The sequence below is a fragment of the Panulirus ornatus genome, chromosome 20 (genome assembly GCF_036320965.1).
Source record: "Panulirus ornatus isolate Po-2019 chromosome 20, ASM3632096v1, whole genome shotgun sequence".
Taxonomy (NCBI): Eukaryota; Metazoa; Arthropoda; class Malacostraca; order Decapoda; family Palinuridae; genus Panulirus; species Panulirus ornatus.
The window spans coordinates 66,740,137-66,763,978 of record NC_092243.1 but is presented as its reverse complement, the minus strand read 5'-3'; the positions used below and the strand labels follow the sequence as shown (position 1 = coordinate 66,763,978).

The 23,842-nt window shown below is 41.9% G+C and overlaps 1 protein-coding gene across 1 annotated transcript in view; it reads left to right on the top strand.

Moving 5' to 3' along the window:
* LOC139756082 (beta-hexosaminidase subunit beta-like) overlaps positions 1-23,842 on the top strand; it is an 89,149-nt gene that overhangs the window by 50,395 nt on the left and 14,912 nt on the right. The window contains exons 2-7 of the mRNA XM_071675105.1: positions 630-1,204; positions 19,940-20,082; positions 20,404-20,540; positions 20,970-21,127; positions 22,045-22,149; positions 22,970-23,077. Coding sequence (XP_071531206.1) covers positions 1,088-1,204; positions 19,940-20,082; positions 20,404-20,540; positions 20,970-21,127; positions 22,045-22,149; positions 22,970-23,077 — 768 coding nt within the window. The 5' untranslated portion in view covers positions 630-1,087. The remainder of the gene's footprint in view (positions 1-629; positions 1,205-19,939; positions 20,083-20,403; positions 20,541-20,969; positions 21,128-22,044; positions 22,150-22,969; positions 23,078-23,842) is intronic.

The window sequence follows — 23,842 nt, the reverse complement described above, 5'->3', positions numbered from 1 at the left end:
GAGTGATAATGACGTCAGTTTGTTGACCAATCAGGTTTCGGCTATCCTATGCCATCATGCATCCGCCATGAGACCTTGCTTGCTTGCTGCTGCTGTCTGGTGTTCCTTCTACGAACACGAAGGGGAAATGACGACTGCATGTTGTCACACACGCAGAATAAACGATTGGAAATAAATATTTGTTTAGAAACAGTTTGAGGAAGTGCTTAATGTCTGGTTTTATAATTTATATGTTTGCTTTTGAGTGATTCTTCATTTGTAGTTAGATATGAGTGTTTGTGTATATATCTACATGTTCACCTTAAGCAGTATATCTTATGATTTCATATATATATATATATATATATATATATATATATATATATATATATGAAATAACCTGGAATTCCTGCGGCTTCAAGGCCGCGGTACTAACAGTAGCAGGGAAAGGATGGACTTCCTTGACTGCCTTGGAATAAATTCTTTTATGAGGTTGATACAACCTCGCCCTAATGACTTTTAACTCGCGGCATATATAAATAGAGAGAGAGAGAGAGAGAGAGAGAGAGAGAGAGAGAGAGAGAGAGAGAGAGAGAGAGAGAGAGAGTTATTCAGCATGATGCTAAGTTATTATGTTTCTCTTGTTGCAGGTTAAGGCGTCAACAGGACCTGTGACAGGGACCCCGTAGCCTCATGACCTGACCTCCAGTCACTTTTACCAGAGGCACACTACAAGGCCCCCGCCAGCCCGCGCTCGCCAGACCCGACCCCCCCCCCCCCCCCTCAACCACCACATCCGGTGATCCCCACTCAAGAGAATACTCGGAGACAGCACCTGCTACTCGCCCTGATTACAAGTGTTTTACTCCGTGGTAGTCACCCTACATAGCCGGTAGCGATAGCGGGATTCGCGAGCAACTGACTGACGACGAAGGCGCTTACAACCCGGCCCGCGCACGACAACCCCAGCCCACCCAGCATAACCCCCTGCCGAGCCTCACCACCCCACCCAACCTCACCCCTGCTCCCCCGCCGGGACAAACCAGTCTGACGGTAGAGGCACATCTCACATCATCACACTTGCTTACCTTGTGGTGCCTGCTTAGCCATGGGCGGCCTTGGAGGTGTGGGCGGCTGGGAGCTGCTTCAGCTGCTGACGATCGTGGGCGTGTGGGCTGCAGCCTCCGCTAAGTTGGTCTACGTGGAGGAAAACCTGCCATTGCCGGTAAGTTCCAGCTAGGAGTTTGGACACATGATGGTAGGGTTAGTAGTACCTTTACGGCAGCTGCTGCAAGACCATCCCTCTGAGGAAGAAGGACTCGCCGATCTTCTGGAATGTTGTGGTGCTTCAGAAGAAAGAGAACATCTGGAGCCTGTCGGGGGACGAAGAACAAAGAGAGTGAGCTTTGATGCAACAAGGGGACGTGTGTTGTGTGCAAGTGTGGGGAGTCTAATGTTTGAACAGGACTTTCACATGTTGAAGGAAGACATGCATAGTGTAGGGGAAACGTTGAAACATTCATTTCTTTTAGGGATTTAGTTTTTCTATTAAGGTTTACGCCTTAATTATTTAGGAGGACACACAGACATTTATTGGAAAGAAGTCTATGTCACAAACGAACGAGACGTTAGTTGTCCTGGGAACGTAGATACATTTTATAGTGACGGGAGACTTCTATGTCGCTCAAGTGGGATATCTGAGGCGTTTGGAAAGGACGTCGGGAAATTTAAGGCGACTTCCGATAAAGATACAGTGGACGAGGGAGACGGAAAACACTGCTGAGTGTTGATAAGGAATGCACTTCTAGCACTGACGTGAGTATTGCTAGTTCTGGCGCTACCTCACTATCGGGGGAACCTGCAATTACAATATATATATATATATATATATATATATATATATATATATATATATATATATATATATATATATATATTAACGCAGACTCGAAAAATGGTGGCTATGTAATGTCATCTTTGATAAATGGCCATTGTAGCTAACCACTCACGTCTTTGTAAGCTCCTAAACTACGTATTAATTATATTCTTGGACTTTCCTTATTGCAACAACCTTACTTGTGGGTTTCCATATAGAGTAGGGCAGCTCCCCAGATGAGTGACTGAGCAAAAAATAGTACCATGATGAAGCAAAAGGTTTGTAATTTCTTTCACATCCTGCAAAAGCCATATGCCAGAAGTAAATTCTCCTTTTAGAGAATTTCGTTTTTTTTTTATTATTGCTCAGATACGGACCTGAGTAGAATTTGAATTGGGTTGTGTGTGTGTGTGTGTAGCTGAGCAGGTTGGTTGGACAGACATGTTCTCGTAGTATTTGAGTTCAAGCCTGGCTGTGGCTTTTGTACTTATGTTTAGTAAACAGTAGAACATTTATATAGTTGCTCCTGGAGACGCTCTTCTTCCCTCCTACTCCTTTTCTTGTTCGAGCAGACCTGATGTAATTTTAGGTTGGTAGTATCTTTTGGAGGGAGTCTAGTAGCCATATGTTAAACATGATGGCCTTTTGTTGAACATGGTGGCTTATGATAACATGGTGGCTTATGTTAAACATGGTGGCTTATGTTAAACATGATGGTTTATGGTAAACATGAGGCTGTTAACATGGTGGCCTTAAGTTAAACATGATAGCCTTATGTTAAACATGGTGGCCTTATTTTAAACATGATGGCCTTTTATTAAACATGGTGGCCTTATGTTAACCACGGTGGCCTTATGGTATGATTGATGCCATTATGGTAGTGATACACCTAAAAAAAAAAAACGAAACATTGTGCACTTGAGAAGTGCAGTTGAAAGGTGAAATGAAGTATTTTGAAGTGAAACATGATGCACTCAAAACTGAAGCATAGTGCACTCTGAACCAAGTGCAATGTGATGCACTCAAATCTGAAACGATGCATTTTAAAGAAATTAAACCATGGTGCACTTAGAAATAGCACAAGGGATCACACACAAAAAAGTTAAAGTGTTGCATATATACCTAGCGGACACGGTGCAAGCACGGCACACTTAAGAAGTTAACATGATGCACTTAGAAAGTGAACATTTACTCAGTGAGAAATTGTTAAATTAACATGTTGCAAGACGTGAATATGGTGCATCGTCACTCTCCATCTGTACACAGTGCATCCGTAGGAGACAGGGAGTTCTGTTTACATGTTGAAAATTCTTCTCTTAACAGTTGATACGACTATACTACGGACTGATTCGTCCTTGTATGGAGTGCTACTCACATCTGGGATGGTTCTAGCTCTACGTTCTTGTTTGAAATAGTAAGAATCCAAAGCAGTCCGACTTGAACAGCTCCTCCACAGTGAGCTGAATTCGACCCAGTTGTCCTGCGCTGTAGCGTTGGTTCTCTTTCCCTTTTCGATAGATATTAATTGTTTTCTGTCTAGATTTGCCTGCTTGCATTTCCAACATGATCATTTACAAGATCTTATCACATCTGAAAAAGCTATTGCGTCATTTGATAACTCTGTGGCCGGTGGCAACTCGACCTAGTGATACCTGTTTCTTTTCGTACACCGCCAAGCTTTTAGAAATTTATCTTCATCACCCCTAATATATACAATCTGTTTCCCTCTCCATGACGAGCTTTCCATATGTATGTATATATATATATATATATATATATATATATATATATATATATATATATATATATATATATATATATATATATATATATTATCCCTGGGGATAGGGGATTAAGAATATTTCCACGTATTCCCTGCGTGTCGTAGAAGGCGACTAAAAGGGGAGGGAGCGGGGGGCTGGAAATCCTCCCCTCTCGTTTTTTTTTTTTTTAAATTTTCCAAAAGACGGAACAGAGAATTGGGCCAGGTGAGGGTATTCCCTCAAAGGCCCAGTCCTCTGTTCTTAACGCTACCTCGCTAATACGGGAAATGGCGAATAGTTTGAAAGAAAGATATATATATATATATATATATATATATATATATATATATATATATATCTCATTTCCAGCACATCCAACCTCCTGCGCACAACTCTATCCATAGCCCACGCCTCGCAACCATACAACATTGTTGGAACCACTATTCCTTCAAACATACCCATTTTTGCTTTCCGGGATAATGTTCTCGACTTCCACACATTTTTCAAGGCTCCCAAAATTTTCGCCCCCTCCCCCACCCTATGATCCACTTCCGCTTCCATGGTTCCATCCGCTGCCAGATCCACTCCCAGATATCTAAAACACTTCACTTCCTCCAGTTTTTCTCCATTCAAACTCACCTCCCAATTGACTTGACCCTCAACCCTACTGTACCTAATAACCTTGCTCTTATTCACATTTACTCTTAACTTTCTTCTTCCACACACTTTACCAAACTCCGTCACCAGCTTCTGCAGTTTCTCACATGAATCCGCCACCAGCGCTGTATCATCAGCGAACAACAACTGACTCACTTCCCAAGCTCTCTCATCCCCAACAGACTTCATACTTGCCCCTCTTTCCAAAACTCTTGCATTTACCTCCCTAACAACCCCATCCATAAACAAATTAAACAACCATGGAGACATCACACACCCCTGCCGCAAACCTACATTCACTGGTGTGAGGTGGTTTGATCGAGTAAGTAACGTAAGGGTAAGAGAGATGTGTGGAAATAAAAAGAGCGTGGTTGAGAGAGCAGAAGAGGGTGTTTTGAAATGGTTTGGGCACATGGAGAGAATGAGTGAGGAAAGATTGACCAAGAGGATATATGTGTCGGAGGTGGAGGGAACGAGGAGAAGAGGGAGACCAAATTGGAGGTGGAAAGATGGAGTGAAAAGGATTTTGTGTGATCGGGGCCTGAACATGCAGGAGGGTGAAAGGAGGGCAAGAAATAGAGCGAATTGGAGTGATGTGGTATACAGGGGTTGACGTGCTGTCAGTGGATTGAACCAGGGCATGTGAAGCGTCCGGGGTAAACCATGGAAGGCTGTGTAGGTATGTATATTTGCGTGTGTGGACGTGTGTATGTACATGTGTTTGGGGGGGGGTTGGGCCATTTCTTTCGTCTGTTTCCTTGCGCTACCTCGCAAACGCGGGAGACAGCGACAAAGTATAAAAAAAAAAAAAATATATATATATATATATATATATATATATATATATATATATATATATATATATATATTCACCATTTCCCCCGTTAAGAACAGAGGACTGAACCTTAGAGAGAATATCATCATGTGACTCCCCCTTCTCTCCCTTTTTTGGAAAAGTAAAAAACGGGAGGGGAGTATTTCCAGCCCTACGTGTCGCCTTCTACGACACGCAAGGAATACGTGGGAAGTATTCTTTCTCCCCTATCCCCAGGGAGAATATATATATATATATATATATATATATATATATATATATATATATATATATATATATATATATATAAAGATGTATGACTGGTTGTGTGTGTGTGTGGCGTGGGTATTGTCCAGCCGGAGCAATACACGACTGATGAGGAAGTGTAATAGAGAGTTGGGGCGGACCATGAGGGAAAATATGAGGGCGAGTGCTGGAGGAGGATGAGGCTGTCACTCAAGCGGAGGGGAACTGAGGGCTGTGAGGAGGGATGGGGGGGGGGCTGGGCTGGAAGGGGAGTCAGAGCACACCTGACCTTAGGCAAGTGACGGTTGAGGAGAATAAGTGGTGACTGGGTTGTTCACAATCTTGGGCCTCATGGGAGGGACTGGAGGTGTTTCACGCCCGTTGAGTGACGGGTGGGAGGCACACGGGGGGTCATTATCACTTGCTGTGTGACGGGAAAGCTGAAGAGATCATCAAGTGTTGGGCAGTAGATAGCCTCAACTGTGGTGGGAACATTTACATCTACCCAGCTGCATTACACAGTCGCCAGGCCGGGAGGGAGAACATCGTGCGGCCGGCAGCACCGTCTCGGCAACCACTACCCTGGGGCAGTTCTCTTACCTTGAACTTTACACTTTTGACGTTATAAACAATGCATGCACCAGATTCAGAGATAACTGGATAATCTGCACTGGAAATGTCTTCCAAAGGAAGAAGGACGTATTCAGTGGGTAGCGGAGCACCACGGTAGTCGGCCTTGGGACCTGTGACTTGTGTTGTTATCGCCTGAGGCAAGGACATCATATGTATGCAGGTCGTACTTAACAAATGGCTGAAATTGATGATGTAACAGAATGTGGAACATTGCTGGAGTTATGTGGATGCCCATATCAGTTTGGCAAAATGGTTGGGTGACGAACTGTAATATGAATAAGTTTCATAAGGTGTGAAGGGAATCAGGACGGCCTGGACGGGTCTGGAGAACAGCTGGTCAAACTGTAAAGACATCAAACTCAGGAAGATCTTTGGGTATCGGGGGAAGTATTATCAGTGAATAAATTCATGGTGGAGAATGTTGGAGCAGTATAGGCAAGGTGGAAATGTTGATAAACTGTGCTGCTAGAAAGGATTGCCCGAATTGCCGGATCTGGGCGAAGAGCGGTTGAAAATACCGTAATCGCCTTCATTTTTTACTGATAGTGACCGACAACGGTGCTGCCAAGATATGTCCCAATCCAAGAACATCTCGGGTGAGAGAAAAGGGATGTAGAAATTAATCAGGGCTCAGCGGGTGTTGGTGGACCTTGATTTAAAGGTAGAGAGGTTATAGGAAGAAGGAAATACAAATGAATGAAGGGAATTCCAGAGTTGAGTTGTTCCAGAGGTGTAAAAACTGGAAGAGAAAGACAGGATCTCATAATGTCTTACAAGATTCTGAATAAATTGAATGATTTGGATATAGATTTTTCGAGTGGAGAGGATTAGGGGGCATGGAATCAGACAATAGTAAGAAAGATTATATAGATATATTTGTTTTTTATGTGATAGTAACCGAGGGGGTGTGAGTCTCGTAAAATTGTCAAAGCCCGCTTGGAGATCACTAGGGGATGGAAGAGGAAACCTAAACTGGAAATAAAGAGAAATGATGAATTTTATTTTGGTAGACTTGATAGATGGAATTCACCAAGTATATGTTTGTTTAGTGGGCGAACAGTACCAGGACGTAATCATTCCCGTAGGTTAATACCTAGATCAAAGGGAGAGGATAGACACCAGCGCTCAACTCAAAGACTGGAAACAATATTAGGAGTTTAGAATAGTGATGAAGGATTCATTAGAATTTTTGAAATGTACGTCGAAACTTATATGTGTGTAATTCCTATTTTTCGTTAATTATAAATTCCATGGAGATACTCTACACTTCAACTTTTCCTCTTACAGCAATTAAGTAGCTTTTTAACCTTTTGTAAAATGCCGGTATTCGTACTTTCATTGCTTATCCCGTTCCACCCATCTATCACCCTTACACTAAAGCTAAACTTCTCCAACTTTGGTACAGTATGCACGACATATGTGAAATCAAAAGTGAATTAAGCCTCTGAAGTTGGAGTTGTCACTCTACTTAGAGCAGATCAGATATTTAAGTGATAGATTCAGAGAAAGGCAGCAAGGATGGTACGTGAATTTAGAAGAGCTGAGCTACGTACATTGATAGGCTGAGGGCTACACATCTGTCTACCCCGGAGGAGAGCCGACGGTGCGGGTGTTCGGCAGACAGTAGAATCCTTCGTCGGTGAACCGCCAAGTCAGTCAGTTCGGAACTGATATCGAACTCCCATTTTTTTTTTAAGAGCAAAAGCTTTTGGCATACGTTTTAGAAGATGAAACTTCCACTCGGCTGCTGCCACGGGACTTACCCTTGAGTGGATTCTCGTTTGAGGATTATAAGTGAACTCATTCCCATTGCGATGCCTGGGGTGAATTTCGCATTGTTATTCTTTGCCACTGCCTTCCCCCGTGCCGAGAGTGGGTGATTTGTGTGCCTGTAGCCATCTTTAGATCTGGTATCCGTTACTCAGGTTCCCTCTCGGACTTGAACCCCGATTCCCCGTTCTAGCCATTTTTGGTCCAAACCCTACAGACGGAAAAAAGATGACAGGGTCAGCAATACTTGAAAATTTCGACTTGTTTGGAGAAACTTCATTAATCGTTTCGTATTATGACTTCTGGCTACTCTGGCATTGAATTTCTTCTAAGGAACTGTTCCCTGTTGACGTCATCTAACGGATTTAGAAATTTGAAGGCTGTCATCAAGTTACCCATCTCGCCACTCTCAATCAAGGATGGGCAGTTGTCTAGCCCTCAGCCACTCATTGTCACTCAGCTCTCGTATCTCCGGTACCGCCACAGTTGCCTTCCTCTAGACTCTCTCAATTAAATCTTTATGCTTCATCAAGTGCGGTGACCAGACTTGAGAAGTATAATATAGTTTTAGGTCCAATTTTTTGTTGTGAACATTGAACCGAGTATTTCCTTATATATTTACCTACAGTTTTGATATCCAGCAGAACAGCTCTCTTGATGTGCATCTCTGGCTGTTGAACCCGAGGTCTCTTACACACACACACACTCCTGTAGTTTTTATCTCGTGAAGATAATACAATCGTTCAGCCTTCCTTTCACTATACCCCATCCTCATTACTTTATGCATACTTCAGTTAAATGTCATCGTTTTTTACCTGACCAACTTTGCTATACGTGTAGGTTCTCTTGCACGTTAAAGTCATTGTTGTTTATTTCTCTCATAACCCTCGCTGATATCATCTGCAAACAGGTCATGAGGCATGTCTTTTGCAAAGCCTTTACCAGCAAGAGCAGTGGGCCCAAGACCGAACTTGAACCCTGCGGCACGCCGGTGGCGATCCCAGCCCATTCTGAGAACGCTCCCTGTGTCCTTCGTTCCTCTCCACTCTGTCGATTACTGTCCAGTGAGGGAGTCACCCCTTATTCTTGCCAGTAGATTTAGTTTCTTGATCATTATTTGGGGTACGGTGTCATAGGCTTTTTGGCATTTTAAGAATAGTCTATCCGTCCATGTTTTTGATCCACAACGGAGCTCGCTCTGTATGTCTAAATTGATTTGGAATGCCTGACCTTGCCCTGAGTTCGTTTTGTTCAGATAGGTCGTGTATCCTTTTCAAATAGCGATCCATTTGCTGTCTGATTATCTTTTTCGTTCACTTACATACCGCACTTAACTAGGGAGACTGATTCGTAGCGTAGTATGAGGATTAGGGAGACTGTGATTTACAGCGTAGGAGCACGGATTAGGGAGACTGCGATTTGTAGCGTAGTAGCACGCATGAGTTGCGGCGTAGCAGTTTGCAGCGTAGTATAAGGTTTGTTGCGTTGTAAAGGTTTGTAGCGTTGTATTAGGGAAATTGTGATTAGTAGTATAATATTAAGGAGACCAGAGTACGATTTTCTGCGTAGTACTAGGGAGAGTGATTTGTAGAGTGGCAGATCTTGTAGCGTAGTACTAGGGAGAGTAATTTCTTGCGCAGTATAAGGGAGAAGGGTATGTAGCATAATTAAGGGTGGTTGTAGCGTAGCATTAAGGAGAGTGATTTGTAGCGTAGTATAAAGCAGAGCGGTTTGTAGCGTAGTATTAAGAGAGTGACTTGTAGCGCAGCCGATTTGCAGCGTAGAGAATTTCTTGACATTGGTTTGTAGCATAGAATAATTTCTTGATTATTTTTTTTTATACATAGGGAAAGTATTTACCTTCTTCCTCTCCTCTTGCACTACACCTTCCTCTAGTGACCTACTGTCCAATATTTCGAGCGGCATAGCAAGTGTCTCCGGACATTCCTTCTGCACGTATGGAGAAAGTTCATCAAGACCATGAGGCTTACATGGGTCAAGGTGTCTCATTAGCATGGTTATATCTGTCAGTATCAGTCCAAGACTTCTTCCCCATCCCGTCATGTAGCAGAGTCCTCCGGTGTGAAAACATTTTCTACACTTATCATTCACCTCCTTACAAATTTCCTCGTCTTTTTGCCTTGTGCACTTTTCTTTTTCAAAGTTTCTCTGCTCCTCGCTCTTCATCTTACGTACTCGTCTTGCTCTTTTATACCATCCAGATGCTGACTGGCTACAGCGTTGCCCGTATCTCTTCTACGGCACATTTCATAAATATCTTTTTCATTCTTAGACATTCCTACTGAACCATGTCTCACTTTATCTACCTACGTGTATCCACTACATGGCATCGAAGAGTATCCATGCTGTGTAGCTCCGTTGTCGATATCCCAGAACCCTCTATAGCACTGGTCTATACATACCTTTAGCCAAATCAGGTTACCACCTCAGCCGTATGTAGCTATCATGATTAGATTTCCTCTTCGAGTCTTCTTTCCCTTTCAAATGCCCCTCGTGTCCTCCTCAGCCACTCCGTCAGACTCAAATAATACATGATCACCTTTTCCAAACAGCGTATATCATACATATGTTTTGTTTCCTCGTTATCATGTGTGGAGGTAAGGTATGGCAGAAGGCAGGGGTATGATCCCTCCTTTGTTCTCGTAGGCTCCATGTTGTGCAGCGATACCGGGCAATTTTTCCGTTTACGTTCTGGGAACTTGTGTCTCCATGAATCTCTCTCTATATAAGAGTCTGCATTTTCCCCAGTCTATTACCCCGTAACTGAGATCCCCCATATTAGGATCTTACCATCTCAAAAGATGGGAGTTTCTAGTCGCTTCCATCACTATCCTAATTGTTTCTCGCTTATCAGTTTACATTTGCTCTTGGCCGCTGGTGTTTCATGGGAGTTTTGATAACTACCATCGCCACGATTCACTTCTTTTGTACGATAATTTAACCCATTATGTCGCGTTTGAATGAACCAGCCATCATTACTGTACGAAATTTCATGGCGTCCGTAATTAAGATACCCAGTTTTCCCCATCTACATCTTCCTTCTCTTCTTGCTGTTGTGTATCCTCTGGGCACGTTAAGCCGAACTTTACCCTCTTGTTTAAGTTTTGCATCCATTACTTCAATAATATCAGGATTGCTTCCCATGATTCGGTCCTTGAATTTCACCTACTTAACCTTTACTACCACTTCATTTACATTTGAGCTAGTCACTACTCCCGGCTTCCTTGAGTGAGAGGTAGGACGTGTTGCTCTTCCTTATGGCCCCATGCGATTCCTCACGTCTCTCTCTCTCTCTCTCTCTCTCTCTCTCTCTCTCTCTCTCTCTCTCTCTCTCTCTCTCTCTCTCTCTCCTTCTCTCTAACTTGATTTGTCACTCCTAGCAAACACTCTTTTGAACTTCCCTTATTTGGCCGATTTGTCAACCTTTTCAAACGCCTCTTGGCTGTATACATCTCTACATCACAGGTAATCGCCCAGTGGCCACTCTTTGGTATCTTGTCTGTATGTACCGTTTCTCCAGACTTCTTTTATGCCTAGACTTATATGTAGTTAGTCCATCGCGTCAAGCAGCTTTTTCACATGCTCCCCTCACTTAGCTTCCATTTTCTCTTTGTCCCGATCGTGTTCTCTTAAGATCTTCCAAGCCAGAAATCCTCACTGGCTTTACATCTGTGAACTTCACCCTCGCACGGCCGTTCGTTCATAGTTCAGGAGTGCGACCCACCTGTTAGTTTAACTCTTATAGTCTTGTTATGTCCTCCTCCTTACCTTCTGTCCTGTGTATTCATTTTCGTTGCTACACATTTATCCTGAATGATTTATACCCTTCACAACTTTTCCATCCAGTACTCCACACCCTCCCCTGATTATCCTGTCTCTACCTACACTGCCTCGATAATTTTAATTTTTTTCATATTGATTGGTACCTAGTGTTATGGTGCTTTGTGGAATGTGAGTATTTTGCTCAAAACGAAAGCACCTTTTAAATACTCTTTTGAGCTTAGAATTTATAATGTTAGGGATGTTTTTTTTGTTTTAACTGTGGCTTCGTCAAGTCTATCATTTTGTCTCTGATTCAGAATTCCAAGACATATGTTTCACTCCAGTCACCTCTACTGTGCAGATCTCCTCCTTAGATCCAGTCATTTCCTAGATCCCAGATATGTTCATTGTTCTACGAATACTGGGCTGACTGCTGTTTCTGAGAAACGCGATATTTATGTATATGTCCATGTTGAATACACCCACAGGTTTCTCTGTCTCGCAGTGATGCTGTGTGTGTGTGTGTGTGTGTGTGTGTGTGCGTAATACCTGATACGTTATATCCTATTTGTACAGCACGAGGAGGGAGTTCAACCCTTGTTTGACCCCCATCTGTTGAAATTCCTTTACTGTTGAACAAGTTTTTAAACTTGTGTACTGTCAGAACGCTCACTCATCACTCAGCATATTCTGTTGGCCCACAAGTCTGATCCTACGTAACTACTCCGTTACATTAACAGGTGTCTGGCTTAGTCCCTTGTTATAACCTTTGCAGGAACTGTTCACTGCCGACATTTACAAACTGATTAAGAAACTTGAAGGTTGTAATCAAGCCTGGCGTTATGCTCTTTTCCTTCATGTGCAACTCTATAACCGCTAACTCTACGTCTCATCTTGTTGCCTTCCTCTGGACCCTTTCTGTCAGAGTTATGTATATCTTTCAGAAAGATGGCATATCTTGAGATGTGTGTCCTAACTTGTGTTTAAAATAATTTGAAAATCTTTACCTAGCAGACAGGTTTTTTTTTCTCTCTCTCTTTCTCAGCAAATATTATTTTGACTTTTGTGTCTTTGGCATAATGTTGACTTCCAAATCCTTTTCACACCCAGATTAACGAAGTTTGTTTCCTTCCTGATTATCGTCATACTGAAGTCTTCTTTCACTGTGTCCCATCTTCATTCTTATATTTATTTGGGTTGTACTTCATCAACCATGTACCTGACGATAATGCTTGTACCAGTCCCTCTGTAAGTTAATACAATCCTGGTCATTCCTAACTTTTCTCAGTTCCCTTATCATAATTTGCCAGCATATTCAGGTATGAGTCCTGTCCCTTTGTTATATACGTAGACCAAGAATAACAACGGCCCAAAGACAAAGCCTTGCGGGACGCCACTGCTAACGCTAACCCACTTAGAAAAGGTTCCTCTGACATTCGTCTTCTGTTCTCTTTTACGAACATGGTTTTCGATGCGGTGAAGGAGTTTTCCCCCTTACGCCTGCCTGAAAATTCCAGCCACTTCACCTACCTCTTATGTGAGACAGTGCCAAATGCTTCCTGGCAGTCCAAGAACCCCCCCATGCCTCCCATCCCATCCATCTCTCTTGTAAAAGACTATAGCTGTTTGTCACACGTTTCCTCTGATTTCTTGTTATCTCTTCTATAGCTAGCTCCTTTGTAAGTAGTAACCCAATTACCTCCTGTTTGTTCTTTCTTGTATATGTGTTACAGACGACACTCGCCGAGGGTGCTGGCCTGTGTAGTTCAGTACAATTTTCCGACTGCTTCCCTCCTTCCCACCATTTTGTATTTTAGAGAAACGAGAAAGACTGTCGCTCTCTGCCACTTTCATGTCACAGCATCTTCCAGCGCTTCCTGGAACATTTCCAGCGGCCTGTCAACTGCTTCTCTATGTTCCTTGAGCACATATGGAGACTCTTCACCACAGCCTTGTGATCTACAAGGACCAGAACCCTGCAGACGTCTTTTCAAACAATGTGAGCACCAGTCACGTCCTCTCCTCCACACCGGCTTACTGGTGTCTCCTCCACTGTGAATACACCGGTCACGTCCTCTCCTCCACACCGGCTTATTGGTGTCTTCTCCACTGTGAATACACCAGTCACGTCCTCTCGTCCACACTGGCTTACTGGTGTCTTCTCCACTGTGAATACACCAGTCACGTCCTCTCCTCCACACTGGTTTATTGGTGTCTCCTCCACTGTAAATACACCGGTCACGTCCTCTCGTCCACACCGGCTTACTGGTGTCTTCTCCACTGTGAATACACCAGTCACGTCCTCTCCTCCACACCGGCTTATTGGTGTCTTCTCCACTGTGAATACACCAGTCACGTCCTCTCCTCCACACTGGTTTATTGGTGTCTCCTCCACTGTAAATACACCGGTCACGTCCTCTCCTCCACACCGGCTTATTGGTGTCTCCACTGTGGATACACCAGTCACGTCCTCTTCTCCACACCGGTTTAATGGTGTCTCCTCCACTGTAAAAACACCAGTCACGTCCTCTCCTCCACACCGGCTTACTGGTGTCTCCTCCACTGTGAATACACCGGTCACGCTCTCTCCTCCACACCGGCTTACTGGTGTCTCCTCCACTGTGAATACACCGGTCACGTCCTCTCCTCCACACCAGCTTATTGGTGTCTTCTCCACTGTGAATACACTAGTCACGTCCTCTCCTCCACACTGGTGTCTCCTCCACTGCGAATACATTTTAAGACTTTCCCTCGGTCATCGCTCATTTTCTGGTGATCATCGACATTCATTGGTTCAGAACCCTTCATTATTATCATTATTATTATTATTAATTTATGGCATGGTTCTGTGTTCTCTGTTCTCGACTACAGTATCATTTTTCGTATTTTCTATTCAAGCTGCCATTGTTCACAGTTCCCTTGTTCGCGCCATTCCAACCATCCACCAGCCTCACATTAAACCAGTATTTCTCCAAGTCCTTCTTCAGCAGCCTCTTCCTTCGCTCGTGATCACGGCCCCAGGTACTGTACCAGATGTACAACTGTTGACTGTCAACATCATCCACTTGATTTACCACCTTAAATAAGACTATTTATCAGTCCATCCCTCTGTGTGTGTGTGTGTGTGTGCTCTTGCCTGGTCGTACACACTAGGGTGGGGATGTGGGCGACTGGTCATTACCCTCTTGGTGCCCTATCTTTTTTTTTCCCCGTATGTTGCTTTTAATTTCCCAATAATAGTTGCCTTTTTACTTCTTATTCAGCTTCCAGTTATACCCTAGTGTTGTGAACTCGTCTCACATCCAAAGGACTGACTGCGCTTTGTTAACACCGTCTTGGCCACTTGAAAATTTTATGTATTATCATATTCGTTTTTTTTTTTTTCTTATTCTTTTTTCTTGGTGTTATATAGGCAGACAAAGGTCTTCCCTTTCTTCGTAGGTCATTCCATTGACGGTCGGGCGCCCTTCTCGTTGCGTTCATTTGGAACCTTTCCAGCAGTTTTGTAAGGCACCTTGAGTGAGGGGACCAGAACGTTGCGCCATATTCCAGCTTAGTATGAGTGCACGTCTTTTATGTCTTCCTATACACCTCGTAGATCATATACCAGAAGTGGAGTTTTGATACTAACGTTAAGTGCAATATATCTCCTCACGATCCCTCTTGCATATATATAGTGTTTTAGTGACGAGATCGGAGTGATCTTAACTCAGAGGTGTCTCTGACTCTCTCTAACAGTAGGACTTAGTTTATTTATTTCCCGTGATATGGTACTCACCATCTGTCCTGTCCAAATCCTTCCCCATCTTCATGACTACATTTTCTGGAGTTACATTCCATTCAACGTTTCTCCGGCAACTTCCATATCTTTGTTCAGATCTCTGTGGTACTTCGTAGTCTCTATTGTCCTACGTTCTCATCCTATGTTCATAAGAAGCAGCAAATGTATTCAGGTGTTGGTCCTTCTCGTTTGGAAGATCATTTATGTAGATCAGACATGGTAATGGCCCAAGCACGGAGTTCTGGAGGATCTAAACTTGCCGCCCTGGCCCCCAGCTTGAGAAGGTTACCTTGGCGTGTGTGATCTCTGTTCCTTCCAAATTAGGCAGTCCACTTGGGTAACATCATCAGGCTTCTGCGAAGGACAGTATCCCAAGCTGCTTTTGGGCAGTCTAAGAATATACAGTCCATATACCCTGTCGATATCTCTCCAGGGATGTTGTTTAGTAGCTTATAAATGTTTTCCAGTTGGATAACTTTTGTCTCCCGCTTTAGTCATTCAGGATTTCTTCCATTTCCTTTCTTGTTACTGATAACGACGTATGATTCTGGCTTACCTTTATCACCATTTCTGGACTACTGAGACTCTGATAGTTCTCCTCCATTCTTTTCGGACGCCACCATTATTATCAGGGGGAGATTTTATGCATCACCAGTCGTTTGGCTAGGGTGTCCGTGCACCACTCTCTGGGTACAGATGATGTAATGTTATATGACCCATGATCTGTGTGCGGGACTAGGTGCTTCGTGTGCTGTGTATTTGTATGATTGTTTGTTTGTGTGTGTGTGTGTGTGTGTGTGTGTGTAATTACAGATTTATAATGTATTTGTACTGTGCGGGAGGGGATTTTACCCTTGAGGTGTCCCATCTCTTGGACATTTTCCATTATACAACCTTTATACTATATGTATTGACCATGTCTTCTTTCAGTTTATTCCATTCATCTTTATGCTGTAAGAATACTTACTTCTTGACATCATTTTGCACAAGTTTATCGCCTGATGTCATATTATGTCCTGTGGTTGCTCTATCACTGCATCTTTCAAAGATCTATTCACTATCTCCTTCATCAGTCTGGTTTAAAAGCTTAAAAGTTCTGATCAGTTATTATTACCATGAGATGAAATAAGAGCATCAGACATATACCGTTAGATGCCATGATAACATTAATCCTGTATCATTAGATGCCATCATAACATTAATCCTGTATCATTAGATGCCATGATAACATTAATCCTGTATCATTAGATGCCATGAAAACACAAGACATGAGAATGCTAAACATGTTCAAGGAGGAAACAAAGGATTAGAAATTTATCAGGAGACATGAGAATGCCAATCATGTAACACAAAGTTATAATATTGATGATAAATACTTCATTATTGATATGAATGAAACTTGTCTTATACATTTTCCACAGTGTAAAAAGTAAAAATGAGCATCGTCCAAGATAAAATCTATAATACATTACAAACATAGAACTAAAAAGATATCAAAAAACATTTTAAGCACATTACAAACATAGAACTAAAAAGACATTAAAAAACATTTTAAGCCTAATGTATGAATAGGATTTATCTAATATTGTTGGATAGTGGAAATTGTAGAATATTTTTTGACATCCTTTTAGTAGAACAAAGATCCTGATGTAAAAAAGCAGATTAAGCCTACAAGAAGAGAAGACATGATCAAGGAATCCTTTGTCAGAACTTTTTGTTTTATTTCATTGGCTAGAGAAGCATTATTTTAGATCTGCAATAGTGGAGGGAAGTTGGATGGATAATGATTAGAAAGTGCCCCTTCCATATTACTAACCTCCTCAAAGCTTTATGAAAAGCACCATCTGTTGAGTGATATATCATTTTTTTATACCTAATTAATTTGTTTATGGATGGGGTTGTAAAGGAGGTAAATGCAAGAGTCCTGGAAAGAGGGGCAAGTATGAAGTCTGTTGGGGATGAGAGAGCTTGGGAAGTGAGTCAATTGTTGTTCGCTGATGATACAGCGCTGGTGGCTGATTCATGTGAGAAACTGCAGAAGCTGGTGACTGAGTTTGGTAAAGTGTGTGGAAGAAGAAAGTTGAGAGTAAATGTGAATAAGAGCAAGGTTATTAGGTACAGTAGGGGTGAGGGTCAAGTCAATTGGGAGGTGAGTTTGAATGGAGAAAAACTGGAGGAAGTGAAGTGTTTTAGATATCTGGGAGTGGATCTGTCAGCGGATGGAACCATGGAAGCGGAAGTGGATCATAGGGTGGGGGAGGGGGCGAAAATTTTGGGAGCCTTGAAAAATGTGTGGAAGTCGAGAACAGTATCTCGGAAAGCAAAAATGGGTATGTTTGAGGGAATAGTGGTTCCAACAATGCTGTATGGTTGCGAGGCGTGGGCTATGGATAGAGATGTGCGCAGGAGGATGGATGTGCTGGAAATGAGATGTTTGAGGACAATGTGTGGTGTGAGGTGGTTTGATCGAGTAAGTAACGTAAAGGTAAGAGAGATGTGTGGAAATAAAAAGAGCGTGGTTGAGAGAGCAGAAGAGGGTGTTTTGAAATGGTTTGGGCACATGGAGAGAATGAGTGAGGAGAGATTGACCAAGAGGATATATGTGTCGGAGGTGGAGGGAACGAGGAGAAGAGGGAGACCAAATTGGAGGTGGAAAGATGGAGTGAAAAAGATTTTGTGTGATCGGGGCCTGAACATGCAGGAGGGTGAAAGGAGGGCAAGAAATAGAGTGAATTGGAGTCATGTGGTATACAGGGGTTGACGTGCTGTCAGTGGATTGAAGCAAGGCATGTGAAGCGTCTGGGGTAAACCATGGAAAGCTGTGTAGGTATGTATATTTGCGTGTGTGGACGTGTGTATGTACATGTGTATGGGGGGGGGGGGTTGGGCCATTTCTTTCGTCTGTTTCCTTGCGCTACCTCGCAAACGCGGGAGACAGCGACAAAGTATAAAAAAAAAAAAAAAAAAAAAAAAAAAAAAAAAACTCTCATGTCTAGTAAGGTATAGTCAGAAACAAATGAACAGTGGTGTTATTGAGTCTCTAGCTGTAATGTGCCATTTAACAAAATCATAGCCTTCCATCTACAGCCATGCCTCACAAACTATGGTTTTCTTGACTACTTCATATGTCATGGTTTAGCCCAATGATAGCATGTCACCCTCTGCATAAATCATTGTTACAATTCATTCTTTCCAATGCATGCCTCTACCCCTTCTGAATTCTCAAGCCCTGATACCTCTGAAGCATAATTCTCTTCAAACTTCCATCTCATTCTCTCCCTACCCATTGCTCCCTCTACTCCTGACTCATAGATCTTAGTCTTCCCTCAACTCCTCCTCTGTAAATGTCCAAATCATTTTAGAGCACTATGTTTGGCCTTCCCAGACTGTACTCATTAATACGCTTTTCTGATACAGTCATTCCTATATATGATCAACCATTCTCATATCACTTATCTTCCTCCAGCTTTCTATTTCCAAAATCCATCTGCTTCCCTTCTATTGTGTTCAGTGCTTAAGATTCACATCCCTGAAGCACCATGGGACTGCTATACCCTCACACATACCAATCTTTGCCTTTCTAGACATTAAACTCTCCTTTCACATACTACTTAATATACCCAAAACCTTAGCCATCTCTTGCACCCTAGGACTTACTTCAGCTTCCATGGTTTGTTTGTTACTGCATCCACTCCTGGGCACCTGAAGCACTCCTTTTCATCCTGGTCCTAACCATATAAACTACAATAGAAACCATCCCGTCTCACTCCACTGCTGCACATCATTACCGTTCTTTTGTTTGTATTTACTCTTAACTCTCTCCTTTCACACCCTTTCTCTGGAGTCTGCTACTAGATATCTGTCATCTGCTAACAGCACCTGATTCATCTTCCATAACCTCCTTTCCCCGAGTAGGGAAGGTATTGGTCCTTGCATTTGCCTCCCACATCACTCATGCCATAAAGAGATAAACAGTGGTGATGATATCACACATTTTTGATGCAGTGGTTCCATCACATGGAACCCTTGTGGTGTAGTGGTTAGCACTGCTGACCATAATAAATGCACGGGCCATCTTGGATCACAGCCACATAGGTTTGAATCCTGGTTATGGCAGCTGGCCCACAGTCCACCCATCTTGTCATCCTTCCCAAGGGGCTGGTCAATAGAACGGGTACCTGGCATCAGCTGAGATGTGTGTATATTTGTGTGTGTGTGCATACATACTTATAAGTAAAGACTCATGTGAATGAAAAACTTTCTCCCCATAAAACACAAATGGTAATCACATGCCTTACTCCCCTTGTAAAAGCTCCATGCTACACTAATAACATTCCTCCCATACATTATATTCACAGCGCTGTCCACAAGGCCTCTCCATAAAACCCATTTCATGCTTTTTCTAGATCCATAGATATTATGTACAACTTACACTGTTTTTCTAGGTATTTCTGACAAGTTCTTTTAAGGAAACACCTGGCCCATAAACCCTATACTTCTCCTAAAGCCATATTACCCTTCATCATTACACTTATTTTTCAGTTATTTTTTTTCAGTGTTTTGAGACTAGATATTACGTAATGGATTCCTTAAGAATATTTAGACCTGTTCACATAGTACCTTTCTTTGTCTGACAGGGAGAGGAAGCACCACCTGGGTCTCCTTGGCCACTGCCACGCCAGTGGTCATCTTCACCATATCAGTTGACACTTGACCCTGCATCCTTTATTATCTCCTCAGACCTCACTGGATGTGATGTCATTGATGCTGCCTTACATAGGTATGTCTTTTTTTTTTAGAATGATTATTAAATAAGATTGTAGGTTTGTTTTGTCATTAGCATGAGCATGCATTCCATTTTCTCTACAGATAAAATTTTATTGATAGCGGTTTTACTGAACATCCTCCTTTATGTGTCTTATTTCTGTCAATCACAGTCTCAGTGCATTTTTGATAACTTACCTCCCCAGTCCTTATCATATGCTGTACCATGTTGTGCAACTAACAGTGAACCAAAAATCTTCCCACTGCACCTTTAGAATTCATCGTATCCTTTTAGAGAATTTACACAATATGACCCATTTTAATCCCATTTTTACAGGTATCAGAATCTGGTATTGATTGACCCTGAGGCCACTCCTGACCCAGGACTGACTCTGTTACCATTCCTGAACGTGTCAGTGACCTCAGGCTGTGATCACACACCACATCTGAACCACCGCCCAGACTATGAATCTTGTTAGTATGAATAGTTTCATTGCAGGATTAGTACCTGTAGAGGTACTTTTTTCAGGTTGTTAAACTGTATGCGATACATATTCTCTTATTTGAGCCAAGGAATTCCTTGTAAAATTATCTGTGAAGCATACGGTTTTAATACTTTTACATGTATTTTGGTATTGGAGACAGAACAAGGAAATCGAGACCTAAATTTCTAGGCCTTTTTTACTCAGAAATAATTATCTTGATGCAGATGACATACACATACTTTACTCTACTATATTTCTCTAATTTTTGGCAGTATTGCTTGAGTGAGACTGTTACTGGAAGAACTTGATGAGACATCATTTAAACTTATTTCAAACATTACTCCACAATATATTTTACTGAAATGAAAACATTTCTTAGAAGCCACCAGAAGCTTTTCTTACCTTTCTTCTGCTACAGACACACTGGAAGTGGCCCTCACTGAGGAGACAAAGACAGAGGGAGCTGAGCCAGTAATGCGGGGTTCTGCCCAGCTGAAGGCTCATACCGTCTGGGGAGCCCTTAGAGGCCTAGAGACCTTTTCACAACTGGTCCACATCACTGAACCTGAGAATCATGTGAGTATTATGCTAATATCAAAAGGTGGAAAAATTTCATCTTAATCAAAAGTAAGGGAGCATTCCTGCTGCTAATTCTGTAAGTGAGGGAAATGGTAGAGTACATATTTTTTTCTAAGACTTATTTACCTTTCTTTCATATCCTTTTTGTCATAGTTTTATTTCGACATTCCTGTATTCACCTAAATCATTTACTTGTATACCTGTGTTGCTGTCATTATTTTGTCCTAACAGAATCTAATCCCTCAAATTCCCTGCAACCCATGCATTGCCTGTATCCTTGATGCTACTGAGGTTTCCTGTGCTCCATCGTACAGAAAGTGATTTCCATCACTCCATCACATCCTCATGCTTATCTCCCCTCGCTTCCTCATTTCTGCATGTTCCCTTCGGCCATTGCCATCAACAGTGGTTAAAGTGAAGGGTGGCAGCCCTTCCAGCTAAGAAAATTACAAAATAGAGCTCCCCCACCCTCATCAGTAGGAACATGTCTCAATGTAAGTTTTATGCCTTTTTAGTATGTTGCACACAATTTGGTATCTTTATTTTCAAACATATTTGTTGAATATCATCTTGGATTGTGGTTTTCTATTTTTAAAGGACTTGGTGGGTTAGGCATGGTCTTCCTACACCACCAGATCTCTACTTCAGCTGTTGGCCAACAGTATGGCATACTTTTTCCTCCACATTTTTAACAGTTATTGCTTACCATGGCCCTTAATTCTTCTACAAGGCAGAGTACCTTTATACCTAATTACCATATTGCTATGCTTTTATACTTTACCATAATGTCAGCTCCCTGAGAAGCACTAACCCCTCTCATGTTCCCACATTCCTTTTATCCCTTGCATTATTCCCTCAACATGACTCACATCCTCAGTGCCCCTGTGTGTGACTGACGTCTGCTGTGCCCGCAGTATCGGGTGAATGTGACGCATGTGGAGGATGCCCCGAGGTTTCCCCACCGTGGGCTGCTGCTCGACACCGCCAGACATTTCCTGCCCAAGAACACTCTTCTTCAGGTATATCCTCATCCATGTTTGTAGACTCATAAGAGCATCAGCATTTTGAAAATAATGAAAAGATTAGTATGCTGTGAACTTCTGCAGTTACATTTACACCTCAGCCAATGGGAGATGGTGATAAGAAGAAAGTTCCAAGTGATATGTCTTTAGAATATGTATTTTCAACACAGGTATGTGGAGTGTTTCTCTTATACATAGTTACAGCATTATAGATGCAGTGTATAATACACATCCTCTGCTAGTGTGGATGGACTAATATCCCTATATCATATTCAGATTATGTGTATCTGCTGGCACACAAACACTCATCCTGTAAGATGTACTAAACAAGGTTTTGTCAGATGTGTTAGTGATGCTTAATCAATACATCCACACATGGAATCATCATTTGTTAGTGGTACTACATTATTTGTGTAATTATAGCAATCACTTTATTGTACAGTTATTATAATAGTGGAACTGTTTCATGTTAGTTTTTAATTATGCAAACTTACATATTGACAGAAATCGACATACATACATTTGGATTATACTGTATTTTGTTCAACTTCGTTGTTTTCAGCTATAGAAATCAATGATATCATATGCATCATTAGCAATCACTTTATTGTACAGTTATTATAATAGTGGATCTATTTCATGTTAGTTTTTAATTATGCAAACTTACATATCAACTAATTAACATACATACATTTGGATTATACTGTATTTTGTTCAACCTCATTGTTTTCAGCTATAGAAATCACTGATATCATATGCACCTTGCTCTTACATTCCTTGTTATTTCATGATCACTAAGAATCTGTTTATTTTGTAGGCATTGGATTCAATGGCTTGGAACAAACTGAATGTTCTTCACTGGCACATCGTTGATGATCAAAGCTTCCCCTATGAGTCCAAGATCTTCCCCAACCTCACCCACCATGTAGGTCCCATACATTTGTTTTTTGTTTGTTTGTTTTTTCCACAGCCCTCTATGTGTCTTTCACCATCCTCAACCATTGATATCAGTACTTCTTCCCTATCTTTACCTTTCATGTGACAATAGTTTCATGACCAGACTCCACCTGGCCCATTTCTTTGCCTGAAACATTTGTTATGCTGTCTCTGCTTTCAAATTTTGCTGAACATAACGTGAAACTACATTGTATAAAGAACTTTTTATCTGTCTACCACTGATATCTTGTCTTAGAAAGTTTAAATATGCAACTCGTATCTTAATTTTGCAAAAATGCCTTTATCCCACATTCTCCCACTCTATGTACTTTTTGCCTTGAACTTGGTGCCCCTTGCTCCTTCAAAGTATGTTACTTTATATTTGTAGAAACTCCTGAGTAAGCCTTCCATCTCCATTCTTCTTATATTTTCTCTGCCCCTTCCCACATCCTTTGTATTTCTCTTAACCCCAGCTCCACCCTTCATGTGAGTCTGTACCTCAGTCTCACCCTCCACATGAAACTTCTTTCCCTCAACCATGTCCTTCATGTGAGGCTTTATTCCTCACTTCACATTGTTTGTGAATCTACTTGACAAAATTATCCACATGATTCTGTCTTCCTTTACTTTACCTTCCACATTAGTTAGTTTTAGCTGCCTATTGTTCTGTACCATAGTGTAATTCCCCATCCTTACACTTTAAATTAATTTGACTCTCTAAGCCTCGACATCAATATTGATTTCATTCTGTGTG